The sequence below is a fragment of the Puma concolor genome, chromosome A1 (genome assembly GCF_028749965.1).
Source record: "Puma concolor isolate L17-30 chromosome A1, mPumCon1.1.hap2, whole genome shotgun sequence".
Lineage (NCBI taxonomy): Eukaryota > Metazoa > Chordata > Mammalia > Carnivora > Felidae > Puma > Puma concolor.
In genome coordinates, this window is record NC_141667.1 from 96,109,838 (window position 1) to 96,128,311 (window position 18,474).

At 35.7% G+C, this 18,474-nt stretch overlaps 1 protein-coding gene across 6 annotated transcripts in view; it reads right to left on the bottom strand.

Moving 5' to 3' along the window:
• Nucleotides 1–18,474, bottom strand: part of MSH3 (mutS homolog 3) — a 189,691-nt gene that overhangs the window by 56,818 nt on the left and 114,399 nt on the right. For all 6 annotated transcript variants that reach the window (XR_015248342.1, XM_086697742.1, XM_086697718.1 and 3 more), the window contains 3 exons: nt 16,318–16,382; nt 13,847–13,963; nt 7,667–7,774 (listed from right to left, as the gene is read on the bottom strand). Coding sequence is in view for 5 of the 6 variants with exons in the window: in XM_086697742.1 (XP_086553868.1) it covers nt 7,667–7,774; nt 13,847–13,963; nt 16,318–16,382 (290 nt within the window). In the remaining variant the exon portion in view is untranslated. The remainder of the gene's footprint in view (nt 1–7,666; nt 7,775–13,846; nt 13,964–16,317; nt 16,383–18,474) is intronic.

The following is an 18,474-nucleotide window of genomic DNA, read 5'->3' on the forward strand; positions in this document are numbered from 1 at the left end:
GTATTTCTACAACTACATTTCCCCCCTTAACACTCAATACACACTAAAAACATTGGCTTCACTATTCACCAATGGACTCTTCTATTTTTTTTTAATACTTTCATTTTACAAATGAAAGTACATTTCAAAATGTACAGTCATTACAAATACAGTCATTTTACAAATAATTTGCAGAAGGGGGAATTTTAGTAAGAACTTAAACACAGCAAATCTCAAATTTTTATTCCACATTTTCCTGCTCATAAAGGCATATATACTTGGAACGGACAATACACTCTCAATGTAATTAATTGCTCACCAACCATCATGCATGTACCTAGGACAACAGACATTCATAAATACTAATTTTTGATTTCAATACGTTTCTAAAATGTTCTGGCTTATCATTATTTTTGGTTCTTCCCCAACTTGCATGGACGAAAATGTAATACTTGAATTTTTTTAAATCTTTTAAAGCTTATAGTTTTGTTGAGGAGAGGCCAGGTATCTTCTTTGCTCCACAACTGTAACAAATTTTCAGTTTTATGTTTATAAATATCAAATCAGAATAGTCAATCAAGTCAATATTTTTATTTCACATCGTCTATTTTCTTTCAGTCTTCTACCTTAAGCACCTGTCCACCTACAAACAGTATCAAGTAAACTTCAGGGCACAAATTTCATAAAAGACAAAGAAACTACTACATGTCCTTTTGGCAAAACAGGATGGATCAGGTTCTTGTCACCAAATATTGCATGATGTGTGCTGCCTATGGAATAACTGACTGGAAAAGAACACATTTCACTTTGCCCTTAGAAAGATATATTCGCATAATGATTCTTGAGTTTGGGAAAATTCATCCAGGATACTGTCATCTGAACACTCATAATCTGAGATTGGGTTTATACAAGAAATTTCATTATCATCATTAGTATCTAGAGCACTATCTTTCTCTTCACATTCATCTTTTGATTAATAATTGTGAAATGTCTTCTGTCACTTTTTTTTGCTATTATGGGTGAAAAATAAAAAATTGCGAGTTCTCAGCTATGTTCAAAGAAAGTTAGAAGCCGACTATAATGGTGTTATCTCCATTCTTTTTGTAACTTCCTGAAGGATGATGCAGCACTTCAGGCAACACAATTAGAACCCTGAAGGATGGTGTGATAGTGAGTTCTATCTCACCTTTGCATTACCATTCTCTAGTTTTCTTAGACTTTTTAGTAGAAATAATCAATAAACAATAATTAAGTAATTCCTGGGATGATGAAATAGCAAGATATTCCAGATATAGAAAAAATAAAATCATTAAAGATCCCAAAATACATCTCATATTTATAAAAGGGTCCAATGGACCCATAGTGTAAATGCAAGACAGAATGAGTTTTATTCTTCTTTTTAAAAAAACATGAATTTTCTCTTTGTTCTTTGAAAGACATTTAAGAAACTCAAAAGCTGAAATTAGGTCCAGTGGACACTGATGGTATGGTATATTGAAGATTTAGGATAATTTCCTGTCATATCTTTAACATTCTTTGGAAGCTGCCGCATAAATGAGTTAGCTGTTCTCTGTTGTTAAATATTTTAGACTGTGTTTAGATTTTCCAACAATAGTGCAATGAACAACCATGTATATATACACACTACACACACACACACACACACACACACACACACACACTCTCACATACCCATTACATATAGACAAATGTTTGTCTAAGCTAGAGTAAATTCCTGAAGTATGCTTTCTAAGTCATAGGGTTTGCTTATTTTTTATTTTAACATACAGAAACATCTATATCAGATGCCTGTGTGGCTCAGTTAAGTACGCAACTCTTGATTTCAGCTGAGGTCATGATCTCATAGTTCATGAGATTGAGGCCCACATCGGGCTCTATGCTGATAGCACAGGGCCTGCTTGGGATTCTCTCTTTCCCTCTCTTTCTTCCCTTGTCCCGCTTGCTTATTCACACACACATGTGTGCACTTACTCTCTTTCAAATAAATAAACACTTAAAAAAAAAAAAGAAATATCTGTATCAGTTTATCCTCCCACCAGCAGGATATGAAAGTTGACTTGTTTTTTCACAACTTCACCTAAAGGAGGTATTACCAAATTTTCTAATTTCTGACAATGTGCTGGGTGAACAGTGTCCTCGTATTGTGTTAACTTATACTCATTGATTAGTAAGTTCTATGACTCAGAACTTTAGCATAAAACACATTTCTGAACTTACTCATAATACTAAGAAATAGTACTTTCCTAAATACTTAAATCCTTTTCCTTAAATATATCTGGCTAACAAAACCCCAAGTATATACCCTCACATTTCTCAAAGGGAAGTAACTACAGTATCTTCTGAGTAAAAATTTAAAATTATCCTTTGGAAAGAGACATTTAAAATGACAGGAAAAGGACATTTTTTGGATTTCAAAGTACAATTCTAAAGACAGAATTTTTACCTAGGTGCATTATAAATTTACTACTAAAAAAAATGAAAGCATCTGTAAGTAATATCAGTTTTAAAATAAAATCCTAGGTGTTCTGCCAAGTGAAATCAATAGATCATTATTCATGACACTGAAAGGATTTCTGAGGAAGGTCTTCACTTTAGAATAAAATTTTGAATGATTTGTTCTGCTCAAAAATCTGTGAAAATAAGTGACTGACTTACTCTGTCACTATCAAAATTATATAAAGACAAAACAATTCCTGGTAGAATGAGAAGCAAATGATAATTTGGAGAAATGAGACGATACACTACATTAAGATAGAGCAAGAAGGATATGAAAAACATGTTGATGACATGGCATTTAAGAAGAACTAAGGAAATCTGGATGCTGCCTGGAAAGAATGAAACACTGAACTTGAACAAATTTATTTTATATTTTTGAAACAGCATCTTTCTCCTTTAAATGCCTCAGGGAAACAATACAATTAGTAAAACAATATAATATCCAAAATACAAATTGGATAGAAAGACAGAATAAGAACTTTTGCCTGAAGGTTAGGCTATAGTGAATAAAATGTCCTAAGAGTATTTAGAAAAAAAAAAAAAAATAGATCGTGATTATAAAGCCAATAATCAATCTGAACTAACATCAATAGCTCAAGGCAATAATATCTTTGAGCAAGCTGGAAATCTAAGGGGGAAAAAGTATAAACTTCAGATACTTAAATACTAGCTTAAAATGCATTTTAGATGAAAGTTTCCTATTTGGTGGCTATTTACACTCAATTTTATTTCTGCTAAAAAAAGAGAAGTTGATTTTATTTCCTAAAGTTTATGGTATGATTTTTCATTTAAAAATATTCAGGTGGATTTTTCTTTTAAGAAAAATTAAAAAAAACTTTTTTTACATGTTTATTTACTTTTGAGAGAGAGAGAGAGAGAGAGAGCGTGAGCGAACGGTGGGGAGGGGCAGAGAGAGAGGCAGACACCGAATCTGAAGCAGGCTCCAGGCTCCATGCTGTCAGCACAGAGCCTGAGGTGGGGCTCAAACTCACAAGCTGTGAGATCATGACCTGAACCAAGGTCAGATGCTTAACCGATTGAGCCATCCAGGCACCCCAGTGAATTTTTCTTAATACAAAATATATAGTATCCAATTTGGAAAGTATTTTAGCATATGAAATATTTCCTGAACTCATTTTCCTGATAGAATATGTCGTTTGGAACAATCATACTGAGGACAAAAAGAAAAATTAGATAAAGTATAGAAAATAGTTATGTGATGGTACCTGATAACCAAGAAGACATCAAGGAATTATCAAGCTAAGACCTGGGGCAGGACAGAGTCCCAGGGAGTGTGTTGATTCCTGAGGAAACAGCTGAGGGTAAAGACGAGGGATAGCCTTGCTCTGGACTGAGACACCAATAGGCTGCACACCAGGCATAAGAAATACATTTGAAGCAATAATGGCAGCTTTTGAACCTTTGAGTCATCTCAAGCCCAGATAAGATGACAGATTATTTAGATTAAGTGATGCCAGAGTATTTTCAGCGTCTTGAGATGTCTAGTAGAAGCAAATGTGACTCCTTCAGAGGAAATATAACATCAAGTTATTTCTATAATGATTCTACAAATATAATGCCTATAACATAATCAAAACAACCAGGCATCAAAAAGATATAAGAACAAAAATGAACAAAAACAAGGCAAGAGAAACAAGGCAACAAGGACCCATAAGGACTCCAGATATTTGAATTATCAGACACAGACTTTAAGATAACGATGCTTATCATGTTCAAAGAGACAGATAAGATAGAGAACCAAAAATGATTTTTAAAAAATAAATTGAATGGGTATGAAACATACTAACATACCCCATATTTTTATTAAAGACAAATAATTTTTAAAATACTTAATCCTTCTGATTTTTAAAATAAGCATTTTTGAAAAATATTATCTGCTATTTACTAAGTACTTATCATCTGTCTGGTCCTGCTTAAAAAGTTAATATAGATTTACCTCAGTTAATCTGCACATCTCTTGAGAGGTAGGTATTATGGCAATGCAGAACCTGAGGATCAGAGAGGTTAAGTAACTTGCTTAAGGTCAGCTGTTAAATAACCAAGCAAGTATTCAAAACCATGTCTGTCTGATCCAAAGTCTACACTATGAAAGATATGCTTTTTTTTTTTTTTTATTTTTATTTTTGGGACAGAGAGAGACAGAGCATGAACGGGGGAGGGGCAGAGAGAGAGGGAGACACAGAATCGGAAACAGGCTCCAGGCTCCGAGCCATCAGCCCAGAGCCCGACGAGGGGCTCGAACTCACGGACCGCGAGATCGTGACCTGGCTGAAGTCGGACGCTTAACCGACTGCGCCACCCAGGCGCCCCGAAAGATATGCTTTAAAAGAGTTCAAATTTTACTTATGCAAATCAAGTAGTCTCTTGATATATGGACTAGAAGATGCCAAAAAAAGGAGAAGTCCCTAAATGAAAAATCTAGGACCAAACCTGTCTAGTGTATATACTTAAAATGTTTGTTAAATCTCTGATGAGTCTACAAATTAATCAGAGTTTTATAGTGATGTAATAAAGGATGTATTTTCACTCCTCAGAGATTTTGCCAAACCTACATCTCCATAAAGAATTCCTGGGGTGCCCGAGTGGCTCAGTCAGTTAAGCGTCTGACTCTTGGTTTCAGCTCAGGTCACGATCTCACAGTTTGTACGGTCGAGCCCCGCGTCAGGCTCTGTGCTGACAATACAGAGCCTGCTTGAGATTCTTTCTTCCCCACTCTCTCAGCCCTTCCACACTATGTGCATGCACACTCTCTCTCAAAATAAATGAACATAACAAAAAAATGAAAGAAAAAAACTTATATACGATGTGTAATATATATATGTTTAAGTTTACAAATAGATATATAAACACATACAGATACAAATATTTAAATTTGGTATAATATAAACCACATACCATAGACATGGTTCTTCTGGTCTTACTAGCTGCAGCATCAGCAGTAACAAATGGCAAAAGGCCACTTGAAGAAGTATAAGAAGAGGTAAGCCAGGCACAAGTATTTTTCAGTGGGAAGAGCTTTGCAGGAAGACACAGTAAGGGCATAGGTTGTAGCCGATCCTCTACTTAATTCACCAAAAGAATCCTTTAGGAAAAGTTAGCTTCACAAACCTTGTACAGCAAGAAAGAAGTCCTACTAAGATCACAGTACATAAGGAAGAAATCAAGTCAATGGAGAGTAGATTCTTATTCTCCCAGAACTAGATTCAACTACAGTAAATTTACAGATCTCATTTTTATGGATGATAAATGGGATAAAATTTTTGAAGCCCTCTGAAGTAAGAAGAAATTGGGCAATAGTGAAAATGCAAAGAACCTATTTTAAACAAAACTATTGTGCCCAACACTGTTGGTCTCCACACATAAACAGATGGCAAAACAAAATGAAATGAAATAGCAAAGTACGTTTTTAATCTAAAACTGGCATAGCCAATTCCTGCAATTCTCCTCCCCTAAATAAACAAACAAACAAATAAATAAATAAATAAATAAATAAATACTTTACAACAACCAATTTTTTAACATCCACTATGGGTATTATGCTAGGTATAAAGAACATTGAAAAATGTTCAAAAAAAAGCTATTTGGCTCAAACTAAAGAGAAACCAAGATATGAAAGATGTATGAACAGCAAAACATATCTACTCAAACACAATGAATTCTGTATGTCACAAGCACTGACAGGCAATAAGACATCTATGTTTTCTTTTTATTCCTCACCATAGCCAGTGAGGTAAATATTCCCTTAAATTTCCTTAAGTATATGAAAAAATAGGCTTTGTGCTACAAACTGAATGTTTGTGTCCTCCCCAAAATTCATATGAAAACTAATGTGATGGTATTAGGAGGTGAGGCCTTTGGAAGGCGATTGGTTCATAAGAGCCCTCATGAGTGGGCTATGCTTTTATGAAATAAATAGCCCAGAGAGCCCCCAATATGGCAATGGTCTCCAGACCCAGAGAGCCACCAGCACAAAATTCTAGCCTGGGGGAGCCACAGGAGGGAGCCAGGCACAGAGCACCAGCAGACATGGGAATATCACAAAGAAACACTTCAGGGGTGGGGCCCAGGCATAGGGCCACCAAAGGGGCAACATGACCTGGAGCTCTGGGGGCCCAATCTTTGCCCAGCAAAACTACAGGAACAGAAATGCTGCCCCAGTGGGTCTGGAAGGTAGGATCCTTACCCAGTGGGCCTGGAGGGCACAGCACTGGGCCAAAGATTTGGCTCAAGCTTAAGGTTTTAAATTTAAGGAAGAACAATTTGAGAGCAATAGAGAACACTTCCTCAAAATGGATCATACAATGAGTCCCAGCCATATCTGATTTAGATGGTATTTATAATCATGAAGTGAAACATATTACAAAGTGTTTATTTTTTATTTTTTAAATTTTTTTTCAACGTTTTTATTTATTTATGGGACAGACAGAGACAGAGCATGAACGGGGGAGGAGCAGAGAGAGAGGGAGACACAGAATCGGAAACAGGCTCCAGGCTCCGAGCCATCAGCCCAGAGCCTGACGCGGGGCTCAAACTCACGGACCGTGAGATCGTGACCTGGCTGAAGTCGGACGCTTAACCGACTGCGCCACCCAGGCGCCCCAACAAAGTGTTTAAGTCAAAGCTAACAAATGAAAGGATTATGCTTTTTAAAAAATGTCACCAGAGCGCCTGGGTGGCTCAGTTGGTTAAGCCGCTGACTTCGGCTCAGGTCATGATCTCGCAGATTCGTGGGTTCGAGCCCCATGTCGGGCTCTGTGCAGACAGCCTGGAGCCTGAAGCCTGCTTTGGATTCTGTGTCCTCCTCTCTATCTGCCCCTCCCCCACTCACACTCTGCCTCTTTCTCTCAAAAATGAATAAACATTAAAAAAAATTTTTTTTTAAATGTCACCCACATAAACTTAAAAACTGAAATATATAACAATCACTTCTGGAGTCACATCTGCTTTCACTGTACTAAATGACAGAGCAAGCAAGAAAGGAATGTGTTAATTTCAAATCAAGCTATATGTGTTGACATTCAGCTTTACAAAGGGTGCAAAATATTTGCATATTTTAATATTTTATAATAAAAATGCTAAAATTAGTGGAATAATGCCATCTAATCTAAAGCACTGAAAGGGGGTGGGGGAGTGTTAAAAAATACATTACCTGCAGTAATTTCCTTGCTTAGCGACCTTGGCCAGGGAGAAAATGCAGTCAACAGTTGCTAGGTGATGTACTGCTTTACACAAGGAGTGATAATGTTCACTAAAATCCCTACAGAAGCAACAACAAAAAGGTGAGGACACTGATTTCTTAGAGCTATAAAAGCTGTACAATAAGTAATCACTTTATTAGTTAAGATGAGCATAAACAAAATAACCAGGGATACCTAAGAAACATGGAAATTACACTGAAATACTTTTCAGTTTGATATAATAATTTGATTACTGAGGCTTCTTTTGTTTCATTTGGATAGAACTACATGTATTTAAAATAACTTCTATAAAAAGATGTATACTATTAACACCATATTACACATTTCATTTGACCATGACAAGTCAACTTAGATATAATTAACACAAATGTGATCATTTTCATTCAACTTAAATAACATGAACTACCCAGATGGGTCAGCCTCCCTTTGTGCTTCTCCTTGATAGCATCATACAAACTAGGATTAACAGTTTCAATATCTTTTTCTCACGCTGAATTGGAAGCTTCTTGATGGTAGAGTCCACGTTTGTCTGATTTGCTTACCATTATCAAGCCCTAACATACCGCCCCTAACTTTGGTATACAGTAGCCATTATAATAAATTTTGTTAAAGGCAAGCAAGAAAAGTACTTTTTTTTCAGTGATCTTCAGTTATATTATTAAAAATGCATATATAAATTAAATTTTAGATTTATTTTTAAAAAGATAACAATCATTGTCTCAAATCTTTGGCTAACTAAATAGCTGGTGATTAATGGGGTGCCTGGGTGGCGCAGTCGGTTAAGCGTCCGACTTCAGCCAGGTCACGATCTCGCGGTCCGTGAGTTCGAGCCCCGCGTCAGGTTCTGGGCTGATGGCTCGGAGCCTGGAGCCTGTTTCCGATTCTGTGTCTCCCTCTCTCTCTGCCCCTCCCCCGTTCATGCTCTGTCTCTCTCTGTCTCAAAAATAAATAAACGTTAAAAAAAAAAAAATTAAAAAAAAAAATAAATAGCTGGTGATTAAAAGCTTAGAAAACTGTTATTGAAAGATGTATTTAAAAATATATAGGAGGGGCGCCTGGGTGGCGCAGTCGGTTGGGCGTCGACTTCAGTCAGGTCACGATCTCGCAGTCCGTGAGTTCGAGCCCCGCGTCGGGCTCTGGGCTGATGGCTCAGAGCCTGGAGCCTGTTTCTGATTCTGTGTCTCCCTCTCTCTGCCCCTCCCCCGTTCATGCTCTGTCTCTCTCTGTCCCAAATAAATAAATAAACGTTGAAAAAAAAAATTAAAAAAAAAAATATATATAGGAATGTATGCAAGTGTTTTTTTTTTTTTACTTAAATTATTCCATTATATCATATCACAGGTATACTTTATGACCTTTCAAAGAAGATTCCCCCCAAAATAAGAGTATTATGCTGAATGCTTCCCTTAAAGAAGATTTCTCTGTTGTACAATGTGTTTCAGAAACTTTGAGATTTAATCTGTTTACTTCTTAAATCCAAAAGTTTTAGGGGCGCCTGGGTGGCGCAGTCGGTTGAGCGTCCGACTTCAGCCAGGTCACGATCTCGTGGTCCGTTAGTTCGAGCCCCGCGTCGGGCTCTGGGCTGATGGCTCAGAGCCTGGAGCCTGTTTCCGATTCTGTGTCTCCCTCTCTCTCTGCCCCTCCCCCGTTCATGCTCTGTCTCTCTCTGTCCCAAAAAATAAATAAATGTTGAAAAAAAAAATTAAAAAAAAAAAAAATCCAAAAGTTTTAGAGTACTTCCTAGCTTGAAAAGGCTTTCCCAATTAAGCTAAGTAATCAGTTATTCCTATATTATCACTATATTGAGTTTTTAGAATCTGTAATATGATTTTTCCAGTAATATTATATAAAGGTATTGTATATACATGACTTTTCCAAATAGAGGCAACATTTTAAGTATCCAGTTTTACTTTTGTGTTAACTTTATGAACTGAAAAGTATATTTACAGTATATTTTATACCTCTTTGTCTGAACATAGTATAACAAATATAATTTACCTATTTCTCACTGAATTAATGTTCATTAAAACAAGCAAGAATTCCACTAACAGTGTTAAGAAATCCCAAGCAAAAAGGAGATTGGACCCTGGCATCAGAAAGATAATGTTCTGTTGTCACCTTAAAAATGACTCAGTTTGGAGGGTCCTGGGTGGCTCAGTTGGTTAAGCATCTGACTTCTGGTTTCAGGTCAGGTCATCATGTCACAGTCATGAGTTTGAGCCCCACATCAGGCTCTGTGCTGGCAGTGCAGAGCCTCCTTGGGATTCTCTCCCCTTCTCTCTCTGCCCCTCCCCCACTCACACTATGTCTTTCTCAAAATAAATAAATAAACAAACAAAATGACTCAGTTTTGAAGATGTCACATGGTACACAGACCTTACATTCCTGAGTGACTGCTCAGTGATCATGCCTTGTTATTCCCGGTGTAACTTCAATTTAGATCTAACCACTGGTTTACCTCTTGGGCTGTGTCCTATTCTGTCCCTGTTCTCATCACTGACCCATTTGGTCTTCCTATCCTGGTACTCTGTTTTGCCAGAGAGCAGCTACATTTGATATTCCTGCTCTTATCTCCCTCGATGTGAATATCAAAGTACCTTCAGCTTTAAACATCAGTCATTTTTTTCATACTCTCACTCCCTCCTTCTCAGGTCTTGTCCAGGCCAGCAAGACCCTAATTTAATTTGCTACTTATCTAGGAGACTTCGGTTGAGGGTAACTGTCCTTGATGATATTCTAGTATATGGAATTGAAATGAGTGACACAGCTCTCAGGGGGTACCATTTCAGTTAAAAAAAAAAAAAAAAGAAAGAAAAAGAAAAAAGAAAAGGCAGAGAGAGATAAGGGAATTATTTTGATGTAGCCTATTATGTTCTTTCTCATGTCAATTACATAAGTAAGACATGTGAATAAAATAAAAAACCATCATAAACCTTTAATATCACCATTATAACTCTTACAAAGTCTTGTTTGACTTCTTGATCTTTGTCCGTTTGCTACACTTCCCCAAATTTCAAAGAGATTACCCATACCTAGAAAAATGACAAGCTAAAAAACGGGCAACTCAAGTAACAATCTGATAGACTGGGATTACAACATAACATGAAACTTTATCACTAAGCCACCAACAAATTTAAGAATGAAGACATTAATCTCTGGTCAAAAGATATTGCTAGGTCCACAGGAAAAAGATTAAGACACTTGGGTTCTAAAGCTGTTATGACAGTTTACCATCAGATGTTGCCCAATGACATCTGAAGTTAACAAAAAGAAAGTTATCTTATTTTTTATTTACAAATTTATTTCTAAAATATTTAACTACTGTACAGGAGGCATTATAACTTAATTTTTTAAAAATCTGTAATCAAGATTATTCAACATCCACAGCCCATCTTCTAGAATACAGAAGAAGAGACACATTTTTTGAGAGAAGTTTCCGTTTACTTTTGAAAGAACTTTCTTTCAGCCTTGATTTGTTGCAATATTTTGATCCAAACTAGTATGACTAATGCATAACGGTATCTCAATAAGAGACATACACGTGTATAGCTGGTATTCAATCCCCTGACGTCAGGTTCATTGAGGTTAATCATTTTTTTAAAATGACATCATATTCACACCATCTGGCACCTTAATAAGTACTGTGCTTAACAATATTGTTCTCAAGTGGGGGCTCTAGTTGCAAAAGCTGTAGCTAAAGTTGAGCCAATATTTTTTTTGATAAAAATATAATGTATTTTTCTTATTTTGAAAGTAATGTAAGTACATTAAAGATACTTTTGATATCATGTCTTTGCAAAGTAAATTAAAATCTCCAGTAACCTCACCATCCAGAAATAATCAGTTAATACTCGAGGATATATATAAATACATTTCTTCAAAGAAGATACATAAATGGCCAATAAGCATATTGATAATATAATAATGGCATACATATATTTAATCTTTAAAGATAAAAGGTTTGTATGCCATGTGTGTATATGAATTTACACATTACTGTTTTGCATCCTTTCTGCACTTAGCAATGCAACATGAATATCATATCCTTTGTGATATTGTATTTAATGTCAGCTTACTCATAGCAATTCTCAAAGTGGTGGTATGATGAAAGTAAAATTCTCCTGGGTTAATTTGGTAGAAGGGCCCAGGCAGAGGGCTGAAACAGTAAGAATGGTATGCAGAAATGGTGGGGTGCTACAAGGGAACAACAGAAGGGACAAATCAAAGAGACATTTCAAAGGCAAAAAAAAAAACCAGGATAACAGATAAAGGGACAAAAAGGAAGACAGAATCAAGAATAAAGCCAAAGTGTTTGCACTGGGAGATTTGAACTTCCTTCAGTCTAGAATATTAGCAATGAGAACATAAACCAGATGTGTAAAATTGTGTATACTGTGAATAGAGTGAATATGTATCAACTCACCAAATTGCAGGATCCTAGAATGTGGTCCCTGAAGCCTGAAAGGAATCTAATTTTCATGTCTCAGTGATACTTCTAAGGGCAAAACAGGAGAACTAGAGACTCAAAGGTCCTGAAAACCCTTAAAATGGAAAATTGAAAGTGAAGTGGAAAAGGAAATGAATACACCACTAAGTTTCTATCCCTGGGTCCACAACTAGGAGTCAAGATAACCTCAGGAGATTCAGGACAAGTAAAGTGGAATGTCTTTCTGATGCTATAATCCAAGACTCCTCTGGGCAAACAGCTACCTTTTAAAAACTGTCACACAGAATCTTTTTTTTTCACTCGCCAGACTGGTTACTTAGCTCCTGGAGAACCTCGCTGAATACTTACTGTTTAAGGTTTTAAAGAGAAAGACTACCAGAGAGATTTCTGTTCAGAGTGACGCCTACGTATTTACCATAGGCAGCCTCTACAACCTGATGGTAAAGGGCACAACCTACCGCCAGATACCCTGAGTTGAATCTCGGCTCCAACCAATGTAGGCAACTTACTCCTTATTTCTGTATCTCAATTAATTCATTTGTAAATAGGGGGTGATATCTCACTCAAAGATATCATCTGAAGAATAGTAAAGTGCTTGGATGAGCGGTTCATAGCTGTGGACTCATGAAGGTCAATTGTACATCTCTTTTCCCAACTCCAATCCAGCAGCAGCTTGAAATCAGCCCAGGTAGGAGTGTTTACACTACAGAAATCAACAAGCACCACAAACACTACTATTCTTCCAGAGAGCTGGCTGTTTATCATTTATTTACCAGCACACCCCAGACTTAACCCTGTCTGTATGAACACACAGCTATGAATAAATCCAGCTATGAAACATTCTTTGAGGCAATGGCAAGGGCTCTTCAAAAGAAAATCTCATAAAAAACAAAAAAATGTGGGAGATTATTCTAGATTCAACTAGAAAAGAAACATAGTAACAAAATGCAACATGTGAAAGTTGATTTGAGCTTTCATTTAAAAATCGGGGAGGGGGCAGAATTAAAGAAACTCAATATTCCTTAAATTAATATCAATTTTTTAGATGTGATAATGGTGTTAAGATTATATAGTATAAAGTCCTTAGTTTTAGATGTGTGCTTAATTAAGATTTAGGGGGAGGGGTGAAGTGTTATAATGTCTAAAATGTACTTTCAAATGGTTCAGAAAAAAAAGTCTATGAGAGATATAAAAAAAAATGTGGCAAAATGTTAACACTTGATAAATGTAAGTGAAGAGAGTGTCAGCGTTCATTTCAACTTTCCCATGTTTAAAATTCTTTAAAATAAAAAGTTAGGAAATACATAGGATGTAAAATAAGAAAAAAAAATTAAACGGAGATAATAAAAACAGAACAACTAACCCATATTTGTCCAACTCTGAAAATATTAGGGCTTTTTTATAAGTAAATGATGTCCAAAGTGGAATTTCAAAACGTGACTCTACCAAGCATCCTTAGCAACTAAATGTAGGTACAGTAACAATAAACTACATTAGGTCTCTCATTACGGACTAAGATGAGCTTACACTTCAATGGACTAAAAATAAAATGAGAGAACACATGTACTCAACTATTTTATGGCAGGTCACAAGCAGTAATCTCTACTTTTCTTTTTGATAGAAAGATTTTCCGGTCTATTTCTCATAGCAAAAAGTCAGAGTATATTTTTCATTGTAAACTCACTCTAGAAAATCAAGCCATTCAGCACTGCAGTCAAGGACTAGCTGCTCCCGGAGCTGATTCAGACGTCTGTAATTTTCTACAATAAAAGGAGAGTGAAAGCGGCTCACAGCTTTTGTGCTGGAAGAGGGGAAGAAACATAAATAGGAAATCAAGGTTACTAAGAAACCACTAATACCTTCACTTCAGAAAATTAAAGTAGTTATTTATTATTCTCTGATGAACCTTGAAAGTAAATAGCTGTAAACAGAGAACATTCTTTAATTATGGTCCTGAATTCTATTGATTCCAAAGATCTCTGTTGTAAATAAAGTACTTGGAGTTCATAGGACTTTGTTCAGGAAGCTCTAAAATGCATTTTAAATTATACCCATATGACAAGTTCAGAGTTTAGAGTTTCCATTTCATAAGCAGAAAGCTTTTTTCTTTAAGTTACACTAAATGAAAATGCTTGCTTATTAAAAAAAAGATCAGAAGCAAATAAGTCCTGACAAAGCTGAATACACTGATGACGGTCATAATATTCTTTAAGTTTTATACTTTTCTGTATGACTACAGTATTTCAGTGAAAAAAAGAAAACTATAAAGAATTACAAAGAATAGCAATGCATTAATTCAGGAGGCAATCAAAGAAGAATGCTTCGTTATCTAACTGTAGATTCACAGCGGCTCCAGAAGGGAAGAAATACCACATGCTCCTCGTCTGAGCTTGTGTATAATCTCTGCTTCTTCATCAAGAAACTGCAGAGCACAAGAGGGCCTGCCACAGGTCCCCAGTCAAAAAGTCTGGCCCAAGGCTCTAACTCTGCCTGCCACTTACTTGCTCTGTGACTTTGGGCAAATGTAACTGATCTTCTATCAACATCACTTTCTTCATCTATAAAATGGGGATAATGACAGTATCTATGTCATAGGTACTGTTAACAGGATAAGATAGTGCTTAGCAAGGTGCCAATGTCCCATGACATTAGCACCCAATGTTAAGCATTGTTTTGTGGATGTGGTGATTATTACCACTGTTGATGTTATTATTATGTTTGAACCTTTGAGAAGAGAAGGTTGGAGTTAAGTGACAGGCAGGTGATGACAGACTGCACTCTGTTCTTTGTTTGCTCCCCTACTCCTGTCACAAGTATGTTGAATTTGGCATTATTGGAACAGGGGTGAGACTTTCACATGCAAAACCTGAATGATAATCTAACCTATCCCTGTCAAGGTTCTGATGGCCAAGTAACATATAAAATATAACAATGAGCTTCCCCCAAACTATCTTATTTATTCTTTCAATTTACATCACTGAATGTTCACAAGATGCTGACACTGATTTATGCCTTCCTTATTGCTTCTGAATTATCATCTAGACTTCTATGCAAACCTATTTGTCATAGCTTTCTCTTCCGACAAAATTCATTCAGTGAAACATTTCAGTTTCTTAGATAATTAGATGCACAATTTTAAATAACTTCTCTTCATAAAGCATATTTTGATTCATTAGCTATAGTATAGGACAGAAAACGAAAGAATACTTGCAAGGAGAGAAAACATCCCCTAAAAAAAAATACTCAAATTTCAATTATGGCTTCTAGTAACATGTAAGAAAAACAAGCTAAAGAAACCCATGATTGTACCTTCAGGATTCTTTGATAGTGGCAATAGATACTCATTTTCTTTTTGAATTAAAGTTAAAATTATAATAATCGTTCATACATGTCAAAATTTTCTCCCATCCTTAACATAGTTCCTTCATACAATCACCAGCTACTAGGCTCTCTTCTGCTTACTCAGGCAAATATAACATTTTCATCTAAAGTTCATGAAAACATATTAATAACAGTAGTAATAAATATTTCACAAAAAATACGATTCACAGGAGTATATACTTCTCTAACACCACTTCTTTAAATGAGTCCCCTCTTGGGAATTAATGCCTAACCAAGGAGAAAAGGCAGTCTCAATGTGGTTTTCTAATTTTGTTTTTGATTAAATTTGTTTTCATCAATTCATGATACAACTTACAAAAAAGAAGATGTAAACAACTATTATAATTATGTGGCATGGAAAGCATCAACAATAAAGAAATGCAGAGAGAGCTCAGTGAAGCAGAAAATGAAATTTCAGGTATGGCATTCATCAGAAAATTCAAGCAACCAAATTAATTTTATAACTGAAGATCCTCCAACATTTTTTCATGTGTTTAAAGTGTACTCTAAGGTGTAAGAATAAAACAATAATAAAACAAGAAAACAAATATATACAAATAAGATACTCTTCGGAAAAAATATTTTAAAATCAATGATAGAAAGAGTTTAAAATAATTATATCTTTGGTTAAAAGTTCCATAAGAAAACCAAAGGGGAAGAATCACATTTAATGTCATGAATATGGTTATTATCATTCCAAAAACATACAGGTGTACATGCTCATAATGTGTCATTATAATTCACGTTAAGAAAAAAATGTATTTTTAAACCTACCTTCCAACCTTAACCCAATCAGTTGGTATACAAGATACAGCAGAATTCTTTATTTCAATCATAAACTAAAAGAAATATAAAGAAAAATTACATATTTAAATGATTAACCATTATATTTTTAAAGCTTCCTCAAAACTTCTATCAGTTTAGTAAATACTATTCTAAACATTCAAAATAAATCCAATACTGTTAAAAGGGAAGTTCATGTATGTCCAAATATATGTTCATGTATACAACCAAATATTAATAATTAGGGTTGTAATACTTGCAATAAAGTACAACTTGTATTCAACAAAAGTTTGTAATAAGCATATAACTTCACAACTTAATGTTTATAACATTATCATGTGCATACTACAAATGGTGATTTTTCTTTAACAGTCTCTTTCATTTATTAGTACCCACTTACTTAAGAATTCTATTACTCAGTAATACGATTGAATTTCTAAGTACATACAATTTTAAAATATCAATTATGAAGTGCTATACCAGTTTGAGATATGGTCCATCCCTTATTCCGAACAGAAGAGGATTTATTGTCACGGCTGTTACACAAAGAGCCCAATATCTAAAAGTATCCTCATGAAAAAGCACAGATTTCTTCAGCTATCAGAAGATATTTTATCCCAAGGGTGTTTTCTTTAAGTTTTCACTTATATGAACCGTATCTTTATTAAGCCAGCTGCGTTCTGCAAGCAAGCTTTTCTGAAATCGGCCAGGAAGCAAGTGAAATCAACTTCTACTATCATGCCTTTCATTTTTAGCATTAGTTGTAGGTCATCTCTTCCTCCTGCTTACTCTCCTGTATTATTGCAATGAAATTCAATGTTTTATTTAAGTGAATAAACACACAAACATTTATTTTGTACAGGAGGGAACCCAGAAGCTATGTGGCTACCACTAATTTTGAGATGGCGGCAGGAACTTCTTTACATATACCAGTTTTATAACATTTTAGGTATTCACAATATGCATATTATTAGTAGTGTTGGCCTATCTTTTGAGTTTATTTTTCTGTGTAGTTTTTCATAGAAATTATATTTCATAGAAACAACATAGAAATTATTGGAGTGCCTGGGTGGTTCAGTCAGTTTAGTGTCCGACTCTTGGTTTCAGCTCAGGTCATGCTCTCACGGTTCATGAGTTCAAGCCCCACATCGGGCTCTGTGCTCACAGCGTACAGCCTGCTTGGGATTCTCTCTCTCCTTTTCTCTCTCTCTCCCTTGCTCGTGCACACTCTCTCTCTCAAAATAAGTAAATAAACATTAAAAAAAAGATTCTGCTTAAAAAAATAATATAGAAATTACTGGTTAATTTTAAGAATTTTCATTCTGAGAAAAAATTTCGCAACTAATGAGGCCTTCTTATATGGAGACAATACAATTTCAAACCTGCTACACCCAGTTAAACAATTAAGAGTGAAGAGTCTAAAAACTAGCCTTCGGCTACAAAAAGTAACTGAGGAAAAAACCCACAAAATAAATATCATTGACAAGAAAGATAAAAGCGCTTTAAGATTATGCTATAAAAACTGCCTAAGTATTATTGTTAAATGCCCAACAAGAAGGTATATTGATCCTTTTATAAAATAATTCTGGGAAGAGCTATGCCTGCAGTAAACTGCAAAATGCAGGACCACAGTGGCTCACTAATACTTGGGAAGAATACATCTAGAACTGTAATAACTAACACAGAGCTCGACTGGAGTTACTAAGGAAAGGAAGGCAGAAATTTTGAAAATTAGTTAAAACTGTCTCACTGGGCAGCCAGGGAGGCTGGCTTACTTAAGTAATTTGCCATAACAGGGCAACATGGGGCACCGGATTCATATCTGTGCCTTGCTACTAGTCATGGCCCTTTGAAGCATGCTGGGAATAGTGTGCACCATATGGTTCAATCTGTAAGTATCAAGGGTCTACTCTAAGGACTACGTATCCTCAAAGAAGCCAAATGCAGAGCCAATACTGGATGGAAAACAGGGTGAGAGTTGGAAAAGCCCACATAGACCTTCTGCTTGTTACACCCCTGGGATTACTTCCTCAAGTTGGTGCTGGTCCTATATGTCCTCTTCTTCTCAGCTGGGGTTTCTCCAAAAACAGACTAGCAGGTTTTTGTTCTCTTCTATACTATCTAAGGAATAGCAAAGTTTCTCTCTGT